Source organism: Megachile rotundata, chromosome 14 (genome assembly GCF_050947335.1).
Source record: "Megachile rotundata isolate GNS110a chromosome 14, iyMegRotu1, whole genome shotgun sequence".
NCBI lineage: Eukaryota > Metazoa > Arthropoda > Insecta > Hymenoptera > Megachilidae > Megachile > Megachile rotundata.
In genome coordinates this window covers 7,515,420-7,531,065 of record NC_134996.1, presented here as the reverse complement: position 1 = coordinate 7,531,065, position 15,646 = coordinate 7,515,420, and the positions used below count along the sequence as shown (strand labels likewise).

At 30.3% G+C, this 15,646-nt stretch overlaps 1 protein-coding gene across 3 annotated transcripts in view; it reads right to left on the bottom strand.

The window, feature by feature from the left end:
• The window catches only part of LOC100880608 (neurotrimin), a 185,131-nt gene that overhangs the window by 44,240 nt on the left and 125,245 nt on the right, over positions 1–15,646 (bottom strand). For all 3 annotated transcript variants that reach the window (XM_012288790.2, XM_076539588.1, XM_076539587.1), the window contains exon 4: positions 4,919–5,077. In XM_012288790.2, coding sequence (XP_012144180.1) covers positions 4,919–5,077 — 159 coding nt within the window. The remainder of the gene's footprint in view (positions 1–4,918; positions 5,078–15,646) is intronic.

The following is a 15,646-nucleotide window of genomic DNA, read 5'->3' as shown; positions in this document are numbered from 1 at the left end:
AAATAGCTGTGTCGAAATTGCTGCTTCAGTATTCCAATATTTTTCAGGTTCGTATATTTTCCAAATATTTTTCCAATATGAGGAACTTGTTTTTTCCAATATTTTTGCAAATATTTTTTAAATGCACTTAACGGAGCTCTGACAAAATTTGAAAAATCTAGTGGACGTAGTAAAACTAGTAAATCTACTAAAGCTGGTAAATCCACCAAAGTTAGTAAATCTAATAAATCTAATAAGACTAGTAAATCCATCAAATCTACTAAAACTAGTAAATCCATCAAAGCTACTAAAAGTAGTAAATCCATCAAAGATAGTAAATTTAGTAAATCCGCAGAAATTAATAAATCTAGTTTTACTAAAGGTTTAAACGGTAAATTTTGGTCGCGACAAGGGGAGTCAAGAAGATGGAAGGTGAAATGGCGAGCGAGCGGATGAGAATAGAAACGAAAGGGTTAGCCTAACCCTTTTACTTACGCACCTGCACATCGTACAATTCGAAACGCCCCCTGCACTTCCGGGTGCAATTAGTCACAGAACGATCTGAACAGTTGCACGTTCTCGTCAAGGGAAGTGGGTGAGAATTGGAGAAATGGTGTATCGGGCAAAGAGCGGACGAAGGAGAGCCAAACGAGCAATTCGTACGAGAGCAGCGAACGGCAATTAACGTACACTCTTCCTATTCTCCTCAGAAATTGTTACATAAAAGATCCCTAGTTGTACTATTTACTGCTGTCAAAATTGATTTTTATTTAAGTAAAAACACTTTCACTCTTGAAAATATAACGTAACCTCACTTTTCGAGAGCCTCAATCAACGCTATTTAATTTTAGCAATTTTTATTTAGGAGGTCTATGGAAAACTTCTTTATAGAAAATACTGATAACTTAATCTTAAATGGGTAAACTTAATGCCATATATTGTTAATGATTTATTTTTATTAATATTTATAAACACTTTCACTCTAGAAATTTCAACATAACCTCACTTTTGAAGATCCTCAATCAACGCTTTTTAATTTTAGCAATTTTTATTTAAAAAGATTGATAGAAAACTTCTTTATAGAAAATATTGATAACTCAATCTCAAAAAGGTACACTTAACGTCATATATTATTATTAATTTATTTTTATTAATATTTAGAAACACTTTCATTTTCGAAATTTCAACATAACCTTACTTTTGAAGATCCTCAATCAACGCTTCTTAATTTTAGCTTTAACTTAATTTTTATTTAAAAAGATTGATAGAAAACTTCTTTATAGAAAATATTAATAACTTAATCTTAAAAAGGTAAACTTAATGCCATATATTATTATTAATTTGTTTTTATTAATATTTATAAACACTTTCACTTTCGAAATTTCAACATAACCTTACTTTTGAAGATTCTCCATCAACGCTTCTTAATTTTAACTATTTTTATTTAAAAAGGTTGATAGAAAATTTCTTTATAGAAAATACCGATAACGTAATCTTAAGAAGATAAACTTAATGCCATATATTATTATTAATTTGTTTTTATTAATATTTATACACTTTCATTCTCGAAATTTCAACATAACCTCACTTTTGACGATCCTGAATCAAAGCGTTTTAATTTAACAAAAGGTTAATAGAAAACTTCTTAATATCATATATTATTGTCAACATGATCTGAACTATAAATATTATATATTGTTAATAATTTTTATTTTACTTCAACTTAAACAATTATTTGTTTTGATGAAAGACATATTATATCAAGAATGACTGTTATAGAAGAATACTTTATTAAAGTTAAAGAAATCTTTATTATGTCTTTAAAAACTTCAGAAAAATTAACCTTTTTTTAATATGCTTTTTAATGCTTTTTTTTACAATAGTAAAGTCATCAATTCATACGTTGCTATATTTTAGACAAAGTATGTTTCGAATTTTTATTTCGTCTTCAAACAAAATGGCTTTGAATAATGACCTCTTCCTCATCCTTCCAGCTGCTTTACTACTGTTATCTCCGCCATTTTTGAAAGTACATCGTTTAGTGAACTAATTCTGGCTCCACGAAAAACTCGTGTCGTTTGGTCAAGGTTTAAAAAAGTTCTCTTTTAAATGATACATATTTTTGACGAGCTTCTGAGATATATTTCGTGTTCTAAATTTAAGTTTCATAAAGAAAAAAATTAATTAAAACCATCCACTTTGTAATTATGATATTTTAAGTTATTTTGTGTACTTTTTATCAATCTTTACGAATTTATATTTCAAAATGTAGAGGTTAATATTACAATTGTCATAGCAATTTTTTATTGCTGTAAAATAGAAGTGCAAAAAATAAATATTCAACGTTGCAAATAAGCGAGACTGATGAACAAGCAAATAAACGAAAATAGAAGTCATTTTTTAATTTCACGACACTATGTCCATATTAAATTTTGTACACGTTCCACGTAATTTTAACAGAAATGTCATTTCACTTTTTCCATTTGTTACATTTATGTTACGGTTGTAATATGTATTTATATTGCGAAATTATGAGGCAATAAAATTTTAAACAAATTATAAATGAGCTTGATGATGTCAAGCTAAATAATTTCCCAGAATAATCAGCTATTAATTAACAACAGCGAATTAATTATTAAATATATCAATTTTGTATAAAAATAAAGCATCAAAGTATTAATATTAACCCCATATGCATAACAGAAATGCAGAAGCATGAATGAAAATTAGAACTACAAATTGATAGTTTGATCGATCGTCGAAAAATTTAATTACCTCGAAACTGACGATGTATTATTCACGAAGAGTTCGAAATAGCCACAGCAAATGTATCATTCCGTAGGTGTTAAATTTTTGATGGAGGAAACTGCCATGTAATATTGGAAGCGATCGAAATAGGAGTCACTAACTGAAGAATAACTGCCGATTCTTTGCCTAACAAGATCAATTAAACAAACGGTACTAAAATGGTTAAACTCTGTCAGTTAAAAATATTCTGCAAAATTAAAAGAGAAAAGTGGAACTAATTTAAAATAGGCGGATCTCTGTCAGATACTTTCCGACATTTTTATTCGAGTTCCATGTACCAATGAATATCGAAGCTCAATTTAACTTGTTTTGATCTGGGAATCGCGCATTCATTAAAATAGCTCTACACGTCCGAGTGGTACCGACTTTGCACCATTTGAGGTGTACAATCTGTGAATTCCACGTTCGATATATTTCACATATCGTATTTCTAAAATAAACTTTCATTTCCTGTGATTATTTCAGCTGTCCATTTCCTCATCAGTTCCGCGGCAATTCTCAACTGCCACTGAAAGTGTAAACCCACTTTTGTCCAGGTCACATCGGCCCGTTTTGAAAGAAATATCTTCCGTCCCCATCAAACAAGTACACGAAAGTAATACAAGCACAATAAAACGCCCCATCCAACTGCTCCTACTGCCCAAACACCCACCGCATCTAGTTTCGCAATAAAGATCCAGATGCAATCAGAGAAGCAAGCGAGACGTCTGTCACGCTTTTATTCCCCCGGTAAAAGGACCAGATGAAACATGCTCCTCGCCAGGAACAAAATGGCAATATGCGAGGAACCGGGTCGGAAAGTGACAATGTGAACGGAGAACACAGGTGTATTCGGGCAAAGGCAAGTACACCCACGTGTGTCGATGCAGTCTTATTACGGCGGGTCCAATGGGAGACGCTATTGAAGATGTACAGAAGCATGGACTTCTCGCGTCTGGAAAGAATCGACCTGATTTAGTGGAACCACTATGATAACAGTGGTATATGAACTTTTTGCTGAATCTTATACATCACTGCAATTGAATAACATTGTCAGACATGTGTTCGTTATGGAGAGTTTATTTGAGAGGTTAAATGCATAGCAAGTAGGATATCTTGGTTGATATATTTGGACAACAAGATTATTTACTAATTGATACGTTTACAGCAATTTACAAGTTGCTCAGTTTGTAGATTTCTACAAGGTATTTTAACAAATCTTCAAGTTGCTGTAAGTCTTTAAAAGTCAGAAAGTTAGGAGCATGTCAAACCTTGATTGTACTCTTATTAAATAAGCAAGATTATATAGAATTTGCTAAACTTACAGCAACTCATAAATTGCTCTGCTTATAGCAACATTCGACATCACATCAACTCAGATGAAAACACGAATGTGGCTTGTCAGATTTAAACTATGGTGTGAATCACAAGTGGACTAGGTTATAAAATAGTAAGGGGTTGAAGATTAGGTGAGTAGCATGTCTCGCCTTGACCACATTCTTCTTAAGTGAACAAGACTATATATAAATTGCTAAACTAACAGCAACTCATAAATTGCTCCACTTATAGCAACATTCGACATCACATCAATTGAGATGAAAACACAAATGTGGATTGTCAGATTTGAACTATGGTGTGAATCACAAGTGGACTAGGTTATAAAATAGTAAGGGGTTGAAGATTAGATGAGTAGCATGTCTCACCTTGACCACATTCTTCCTAAGTGAACAAGACTATATGTAAATTGCTAAACTAACAGCAACTCATAAATTGCTCCACTTATAGCAACATTAAACATCACATCAACTATGATGAAAACACAAATGTGGCTTGTCAGATTTGAACTATGGTGTGAATCACAAGTGGACTAGGTTATAAAATAGTAAGGGGTTGAAGATTAGGTGAGTAGCATGTTTGACTACATTGCTCCTAAGTAAAGAAGTCTATAAATAAATTGCTAAACTAACAAGAACTCCTTGTTCCACTTACAGCAACATTCGACATCACATGAACAGCGATGAAAACACGAATGTGGCTTCTCACATTTGATCTACGGAGTGCGTCAGGTGTGGATCAGGATATAATAGAGTAAGGGTTTGAAGATTAGATGGATTATGTTTCTAGGGAATGATTTGCTCTCGGCTCTACTTACCCTCGTGCCAGTTTGATAGGGAATTTGTGCCTCCTGCTTCGCGACGCCACATCACCGTCGGTTCTGGGGTACCCGTCGCGGCGCATCGTAACGTCACGTTGCTCCCCTCTCGCACCACCATGTCCGTGCTAGTAGGGTAGTCCAGGATATCCGGAGGTACTGAAACAATGACCACATTGCAACGGTGCTAGCCCGCCTCCCTCGTGTACACACGTACGGTCACGTTCGACTGTGGCACCGCTCGCTCGGATAGATGGCTATGTAACCAGCGCCGATGTCTCGCTGAACATTCGCAAATATTCCACGCTAGCGCACCAGGAAGCATGCTGGTCTGGCCAGCGGCGAACACGAACTCGTTCGGTTGTTCTGGACACAGGAATCTGAACGTAAAACCTCGAATCACCTGAATAATCCCGAATTCCCCCGATCGGTGCCGCGGTCAAACGTGCTCAAACGCACCACATTATTTTTGCGCACGGCAAAATTGCTATTATACCGTTCGATTCGGGAAACGCATTTGGACGTCATCATCTCGCTGTGGAGGGTGAGTCTCACTTGTGGGGAATGGAAGGAATTTATCGCGATGTGTTATTCGTCTTAATTCGGTTGGATGAATGTATCTGTATGATGAATATGATGGATGTGTGAGTACTACGTGAAGAACACATTAATAGATAAAAAATGTTGCACCTAAATTAAGTATTATTGTTTGTCTTAATTCGTTTGTTGGATGAATATATTTGCATGATGAATATGAAGGACATATGAGTAATGCGTGAGGAATATATGAAGGGTATGTGAACAATATGTGAAGAACACACGAAGAATAGATGAAAATATTACACGTAGATTAAGAGACAGGTATGTGAAGAATATATGAGGAATAAATGAAAAACGTTGCTCCTAAATTAAGAGACAGATATGTGAGGAATATATGAAGGATACGTGAACAATATGTGAAGAATGCATGAAGGATAGATGAAGAATATTACACCTAGAGACCTAACAGTTGACACTGATCTGGTTACTGATATTTCTGTTTTTCCTATAAATTGTACCTAATCTTATTCTTTCATTTATTGTTTGTCAAATAACATCAAAAAATAAGTCAATTGATTAAATCACCTAGATATAACTAAAATAGTTCATATGTTACTACATGGTGTCAATAATTAAAGATTTATATACATTTTTATATAAATTTGTTTGACAGAAAATGGTCCAAGAAAATAAGAAATTAAAATTGTGTAATTCACATACACACTGATAAAAATTTTATTAAGAACGGTTTTGTTTAAAGTATCCATAATTGAATACAGCCCTCATTTTTTTGTATAAACCAAAGTCAAAGTATAAAAAAGAGATTCCAAAATTAACAGAGTAAAATATCAAACGAATAAACACAAAGATATTACAATATCAAAACCAGAAATTGTGAAGTATTAAAACATAAATTAAACGTCAAGCTTGAAGCAAAAAGCTGATACTTTTTGTGGCGATGGAAAATACAGAAATTTAATCAAAATATGATTAAACGTATATGTACATTCAGCGTTCATTTTGTAGAAAATGACCTAACCTCAACCAGCTGTGAACATAACCTATTGTAGATTTTTCTGATCTTTGCTTTGATTAGGTGTATATTCTTTTTCTGTGCATAAAAGCTGACTGCTGTAGATGCAAATGTCTGATATTGTCACGGTGTAACGAAGGAGCGAAAGATATTACAAGGATCTGGTTTATGTAAATTTGTATTCTGAAACTTGAAACTTGGCTGCATCTTGATTCTTATATTATCTGTTACCGAAAATATTAATTTAAATAATCAATGTTTTAACATCAATGTTCATCTTTGATTTAATATTAGTTAATATATATTTTTATTTGAGGTTAATATATTTTATTTGTATCGAGATACTGTTTATCATTATAATCTGACTAGTATTTATTTTCATTATTTCATTTTTAAATTAATCTTTTTATGATGAAATTGTATTCCTCTACACAGCAATTCTATTAATAAATATTTTCAGTAAAAAAGTGTTGGATTATTATCTCAAATGTTAATAATTTGTGAGATATTCTAAATTTATATGTGAAATATTCTACATTTAAAATATGCTTGAATATTTCACTTATTTGAATTGTTGAGCTTGGACTTCATAATTTAATATTTATTTATATGAAATATTCTGTAGAAAAAAATATGTATATATTCACATTTAAAACAATCTAAAATTGTGTCAATCTATCAACTCTTTCTAACCTAACCTCCACAGTAACTCCTCTTTGAAAATTTTATTTCTTTCCAAAAATTAACACTTATCGTCCCCTACATCGCATGTTCATAATCTCCCCGTTTATTAACAACTGTAAGTAGCAATAATTTTTCCTTGAGAGTCTCCAGTACAAGCCCTATTCTTTCAGAGTTATGTTCCAGCGTTTCATCACCTAGCCAAAGTAGCAGTGCGTCCCCAAACTCCTGATGAAACTGGCTATAGTATCAGAGAAATGGCGGAACATAACTCTGCGAGGATTTATACTCGAGAACCTGAAGAAAGAATCATTATAGCAACGAAAGTCTCAAAGTACTTGCTTGAAATATCGTTTCATCATTTTCGCATTTCCGGAATTTGTAATTTATGCGACATCGTACGCAGCATTTTTTCATTTTGTAACTCATTTGAGAGACAATCACATTTCTACATGGAATCCTTGGTATCGTGTGATTTATTTTTAATGGAATTTTGAATCATTTGTCATGGGAGTCACATTCTCTATGTAGAATATTTCATCGATTTATAATAATAATTCGTAATAACAATTTTCATAATAATAATAATTCATTGTTCATGACAAGTCATAATAATTTTTCTGTGACAAAAATAGTGTCACATCTACTACAGTTATTGTACTATCACAATAGCAGCTAGTAAGTGCATTTAGCACTTAATAAATCTCATCAAATAACTGTATATATCAAATCTCGTCAAATCATATTACAAATGTCCTATACATAGATGGTTCCTTCAAAAATGATCAAGTTTCTTAAATAATCAAATTCAGTTAAAAGAAACAGCAAAAATTGTGCACCTAGCACCTAATCTCATCAAATCATATTACAAATGTCCCATACATAGATGGTTCCTCTAAAAATGATCAAGTTTCTTAAATAATCAAATTCAGTTAAAAGAAACAGCAAAAATTGTGTACCTAGCACCTAATCTCATCAAATCATATTACAAATGTCCCATACATAGATGGTTCCTTTAAAAATGATCAAGTTTCTTAAATAATCAAATTCAGTTAAAAGAAACAGCAAAAATTGTGCACCTAGCACCTAATCTCATCAAATCATATTACAAATGTCCCATACATAGATGGTTCCTTTAAAAATGATCAAGTTACATAAATCATCTAATTTAACTAACAAAAACAGCAAAAATTGTGCACCTAGCACCTAATCTCATCAAATCATATTACAAATCTCCCATACATAGATAGTTCCTTCAAAAATTATCAAGTTTCTTAAATAATAAAATTCAATTAAAAGAAACAGCAAAAATTGTGCACCTAACACCTCATCTCATCAAATCATATTACAAATCTCCCATACATAGATAGTTCCTTCAAAAATCATCAAGCTACATAAATTAACTAATGTAACTAACAAAAACAGCGAAAAATTTATCTCAAATTTACAGACGTACGTTTTCCTAAAAAAAGCTTGCGCTCTATTAGATTATTTTTGAGGTTAGGTCGTCCTTAAATGTATATACAGATTATAATTAACGTCCATAACACATGCTATTTTAACACGTTTGATCCTAGGTAACAGGTGCAGCTCGGACGCGATAAGGAGAGCTCGTAAATTAAACCATTAAGAAGCAGCGTCCATTGATGCCACAGTGTTCACGACCGCGTGCTGCGTTCCGCTTTAGGCTTCCATTTTGATATGTTGCATACATTCGTACTCTGCGAAATCATTTCTTTGCGCGAGGTTCTTATTTCTTCCTATATTTTCTTGAGTGCTGTTTCAGGGATCGGATTTCGTGTACTTTTACGGTTCAGTGAATTTTGCGATCTTTCAAAGATGGCGTGTGTGAAAGTTGTGTATATGTGATTGTGTCTGAATGTGGCTCTTACAGTTATGTAGCTGTACATATCATTTCGAGAGGATTTGTTATTATTTATGTAATGAGAGGACTTAAAGTAATTTACGTGTAATTGTACAAATATTTAGAAGTATTTAGTGATATTTATCTGGAAATTTTAAACAGTTGAAGCAAGCTACTTTGATCAAAATGTTTGTCATATATTATTAGGTTATTTACATTATTGCATTATGAATGTGGATTTAGATTGTAGATTATTATTAATATAGATTAGTTACATTATGTAATGTTAGGTGATAATCTAAAGGCTATTATAGAGGCACCTAACCTACACAACTCTAATTAAGTCTCTACATACAATGCTGCCCTGTAGGCTACCAAACTCTTTCCAAACTAAACACTTCCCTTGGACCAAAAAATTATATTTTCATGAATTTGCAATTAAAATTTAATGATTTCTTCTGTCTATGAAATTACACATTCAAATGAGATTTTTCGACGTTGTGACTGAAATTTTCACCTCGCTGAAAGCTAAGTAATTAGCAATGCCTATAATGTTTCATCAATACGTGCTCCAGTTTCTTAAAAGTAAGCCTCGTAATATGTGGTAACGAAAATGAATGAAAAAGTCATTTTGTATGGGAACAATGAACGCCATTATGCTGGTAAATTTTCGTTAACCTTTATAAAGAGCTTCGAGTGTTACCATTGTGCACTAGTAACGAATACCTTCAGAATTTCATGGAGTTTGATATTTGGGGTCACAAGAATTAAACCTGAAACTTCATTTTATAATTCAAAAGTAAAATTTGAAAATAACTAAAACATGATACATGTATAATTGCATTTAAAAAGATAAAAATATATTATACAAATATTCGATTTGACGATACATTTTATATTAAAATTCAGTGACACTCGCAATAATGTTGTTTTGATATTTTACTTGAAAAATCTACAAAAATTCATGTTATACATATTTTATACGCGGAATGCTTTACACATAAATTGTGAAGTCGCTTTTCCGGAAACCTATTTACATAAGCAAATTTGTTAAAATATGTTAAAAATCAGGCTATAAATATGCAAAACCTTACATTATGATTTATATTAAAAATGATGTGTAGTCTCTCTTCGTGCACTTCCATCATCGCGCGTGAATTCTATGTAATATTTTCTACCGATTTAACCAGCGATGCAATAATACTCAAAGCTTCAAATTTGACAAACTAAGAATAACTTGACCGATTAAAAATAACGCGAAGCTTTCGTTAATTTCATCTTTATTCGTCGCGAAGAATCAGTAGTGTAGTTAGTCATTTCTGGTGGTCTCACTATCCTCTTGCTCGTGTGAGTTTCAAAAGACGTGTTGAGGAAGCAAAGTAGCTTGAGAGCAAACTTTTTACCAGAAGAGGTCTTTTGAGCGTAACACGGACTTTTCAACCGGTTCTTGCGCACTTGTGCATCTTATTACCCTGATTAGGATGATGGATGATTTTAGATGTGTGGAGGTACTTTTGCGCATTGAATTTTTAACAAAGAAAAAAACTTGAACACTATTGATAAATTTTCAGGGAAGTTCCTATAATACATACATTAAATTTAGATTAAATTTTTAGGATTTAAAATGTATTTATTTTTTAAGGTACTTATAAATTTTGAAGTTACATTACTTTACCTAAAATTACTCTAAGAAATTTTTATTTAATTTTTAGGGATTTTAAATTTAGTTATTTTTTCATTGAAAGGCACTCTAAATTTTGAAGTTACATTTCTTTACCTAAAGTTACTCTAAGTAATTTTTATTTAATTTTTAGAGATGTTAAATTTAGTTATTTTTTCATTTAAAGGTACTCTAAATTTTGAAGTTACATTTTTTTTACCTAAAATTACTCTAAATAATTTTTATTTAATTTTTAGGGATTTTAAATTTAGTTACTTCTTCATGCAAAGGTACTCTAAATTTTGAAATTACATTTTTTTACCTAAAATTACTCTAAGTAATTTTTATTTAATTTTTGAGAATTTTAAATTTAATTATTTTTTCATTTAAAGGTACTTTAAAGTTTCAAGTTAAATGTCTTTACATAAAATTATTCTAAATAATTATTATTTATTTCACTTCCTTGCAATGCCATTTAAAGTTTCATTAATACACAATCATTTTAATTCCATAAATTATTATCCCACTCCTGTAATTGAAAAATAATTTTAAAAAATTGTCTATTAAAAAAATTTGAAATATTTTCAATATTTTATTCAATCTTCAAAATATTTTGACAGGTACAACTTTACATAATAATATTCCATAAATTCAGCATAGAATGTTAAAATTAATGAAATGTAAAATCATTCAAATGAATTCAAATTTGAATGAATTAAATCAAACATCACAGATGTTTTACTGTAAATTTAATATAAAATCGACTAAGCATACAATAAATTATGAAAATACGGACAGATAGTAGAAGACACGATTTAATGAATAATTTAGTAAAATTTTCATTGGAGCTTTGAAGATTGAATATTTTACACGTACCAACGAACTACTTCCATAACGCCATTTAATAACATCGTTATATTATCTTTTATATGTTGTCTGTAAGTAGGTAGCTTGTGAAACTTTGGAAGAGAATATTCAAGATTTTAGCTGCAGGATAAACGAGTGAATAATTGAATTATTAGGAAACTATTTTACACTGTGCATTTTAAATTATTAGGAATGGGAAGGAGGTCAAGAGAAGGAGTAGAGATTTTTGTAAAGTCATGGAATATTAATTTGAAGTACTGTAGTTAGTGGGTTGAACTACATTTGGTTTAATTCTTAAATGATCTTGTTAATTTTGGAATAATCTATAGGTGATACGTATAGTATTGAGAATAGATAAATAGGTAAATAGTTACATAAATATATAGATAAGTAGATGAATAGATGAATATGTGAATAGATAAATAGATAAATAGATGAATAGATAAGTAGATACATAGATAAATAAATAGATAAATAGACAAATAAATGAATAGATAAAAACATAAATATATAAATAGACAAATAGACAATTAGGCAAATTGATAAATAGATAAATTCGTAAATAGACAAATGGACAAATATACAAATAAACAAATAGACAAATAGGCAAATTGATAAATAGACAAATTGATAAATAGACAAATGGACAAATAGATAAATTAATAAATAGACAAATGGACAAATAGACAAATTGATAAATAGACAAATGGACAAATAGACAAATTGATAAATAGACCAATGAACAAACAGACACATTGATAAATAGACAAATGGACAAACAGACACATTGATAAATAGACAAATGGACAAATAGACAAATGAATAAATAGACAAATTGATAAATAGACAAATTGATAAATAGACGAATTGATAAATAGACAAATTGATAAATAGACAAATTGACAAATAGACAAATTGCTAATTAGACAAATGGACAAATAGACAAATTGATAAATAGACAAATGGACAAATAGACAAAAAGATGAATAGGCAAATAGCCAAATAAATAGGACAAGTAGACAAATATAAAAATATAAAAATATAAAAATATAAAAATATAAAAATATAAAAATATAAAAATATAAAAATATAAAAATATAAAAATATAAAAATATAAAAATATAAAAATATAAAAATATAAAAATAGACAAATAGACAAATAGACAAATAGACAAATAAATAAATACATAAATAAATAATAGTAAAAAGGATCTAAATAAAACATAAAAACGTAAATTACAAAAAGCAATCTGTACAAAACTCAACTTAACTCGTGCACTAAGATGAAGAAATAAAAATGTCAAGTATGATATATTTTTTCGGACTAATTAATTCAATCAGTAGCAATTCATTTAACATCGTATCGTGCTATTATCCTCGACGTTTGAGATTGAGTGACGTGTGTAAGGATAAGGGAGTAACTAAACGAGACTGGAAAACAACACTGGAATTGGATGAGTGACAGCTGCGACTGACAGATGACAAGGAAATAATGAGAAAATTAGGGTGGAAGGCGAAAATATACCGGAAAAGGGATACAGCTGATCGCGTACTAAAATTAACTTTAATGCTCTCGGAGAAAGAAAGGTATAGACGCTTGTAACACTTTATGAAACAAGATTAAATAACTCGTAATTGAATTCCATTGCTTTTCGATAATTTTCACGATATTAATTGTTATTACTCTTTCTTACTGCTGTTCAATTATTTATTAGACTTATTGTATGAATTGTTATTGGATTGTTAATTTCTTCATTCAAGTTTATTGCTATTTGTTATTAATCATTTAATTATTCTGAATAATTCATTATTATTGTTAATCATTTTTAATTTTATATTTTTATTTAATCATTTACTTATATTGTTATCATTTTTTATATTGTTATTCAGTTCTTAGACTTTGTAAATTATTATTCAATTTTTATACATTTTTTGTATATCGTTATTCCATTCATGATTAACTTTTTGCATATTATTAAATTATAATATAATTTACAGATATAAAAATGTTTTACAAATTATTTTTATTTTACAATTATTTTTACAACTATAAAAATTTCTTTCCTACTCGTCGTTCAATAGTAAAAAATTTCTTTGTTAATCGATATTCGATTCTCAATCAATATTTCATTAACCGTTACACAATTATTATTTTGTATTTACTCTTATTCAATTTTTAATGAATTTTCATACTCCACAGCTATTTTTATAGTACTTAATTAGTATAATAGTATTACTTACAAAAAGAGAATAAAATAATAAAAGATCGATCAAAATGACATTTCCCGACAGTTTAGGTAAACAGAAATCTGTCAAACGGAAAGTAACTTTCTGCAATATTGCAGGTCACACACAGAAGTATCAAACTACACACGGCGCAATTCATTACGCGCTTTGGAGATGTCGATAGAACTAGAGCTAAAAAAAATATCATAGCTGCAGATAGTCTATTTATTGATACATGGAAACAGTTGCGATCAATTCGAGTTCGTTCTATCATGTATATTCGTTCAACAACGTATTGTTGTTTATCTTTTGTGCAGCGTGTTTTGAACGTTGGCATGCGGAAAATGGATCATTTCCAATAAACGATTTTTATCAATTACGAAATAAATAAACTTTATTGATTAAATAAATGTTCACTGTTTTCAGTATGTTACTTTATTTGTAATATGTGGTTTAACTTTTAGTTATGATTTCGTTTAAGTGGAAATTTGGGATTTGGGGTTTTGGGGAATTTGGGGTTTGGAGATTTGGGGATTTAGAGATTTAAGGATTTAGAGGTTTAAGGATTTGAAAATTTAAGGGTTTGAAGATTTAGGGATTTAGAGATTTAAAGATTTGGAGATTTAGGGATTTGGAAATTTGAGGGTTTGGAGATTTGAGGGATTTGGAGATTTAGGGATTTGGAGATTTAAGGGTTTGGAGATTTAAGGATTTGGAAATTTGAGAGTTTGGAGATTTAGGGATTTGGAGATTTAGAAATTTAGGAATTTGGTGATTTGAAAATTTTGAGATTTAGGGATTTCCAAATCTAGGAATCTGAAGATTTAAAAAGCTGGAGATTGAGGGATTTAGTGATTTGATAATTTTGGAATTTGGGGATTTAGGGATCTAAGAATTTGGAGATTTAGGAATTTGGACATTTAGAAATTGCGGAATTTGGTGATTTGAGGATTTTGAAGTTTAGGAATTTTGAGATTTAAGCATTTGGAGATTTAGAGATTTGGAAAGTTAAAAAATATGAAGGTTTATGAAATTGAAGATTTTGGGCTTTGGAGATTTGACAATTTTGGAATTTAGGAATTTAAGGATCTAAGAAATTGGAGATTTAGGGATTTGAAGATTTAAGTGTTTTGACATCTAGAGAATTGGAGATATAAGAATTTAAAGATTTAGGGATTTGGAAGTTTAAGCATTTAGAGATCTAAGAGTTTGGAGATTTAGGAATTTGGAGATTCAAGGATTTAGAGATTTAAGGGTTTTAAGGCTTAGAGATTTTAATATTCAAGGATTTTAGAATTCAGTAACTTCACGATTTAGTAATTTATGAATTTAAAAACTTAAAAATGTGGCTATCGAACTTCAAAATTTACTAACTTAATCATTTAAAAATTTATAAATTTGATGATATAATAATTTGCAAATTTACAAATCCCAGCAACCCAAACCATTTAAAAACTTGAAACTCTATAATTTTCGAAATCTTCAAGTTAACCCATTTAACTCCCATACATCTCAATCAAGTAATCCCAAAGTCATAACGCGATTCCCGAAATGTCACATATTACATCCATAATTTCCATATAAAGTTCTCGTAATAACGTTGCATAATCAACGGCATCAAATCACCTAATAAGCCCATCAGATGTATATAATACATAGGTAGTCATAATATAAAGGTAGTCGGGCTAATTAGAGAAGCTGTCCAGTACACAAGTACCAGTCGCAATGCAAATTCCCAAAGCCAAAGATCAAATTATTGTCCAATCAACCGATAATTCACAGATAGAACACACATATATTGACAAACTGAATACTAATTTCCCTATCACCCGTAGAGAAGCGGTCCAACGATACCCT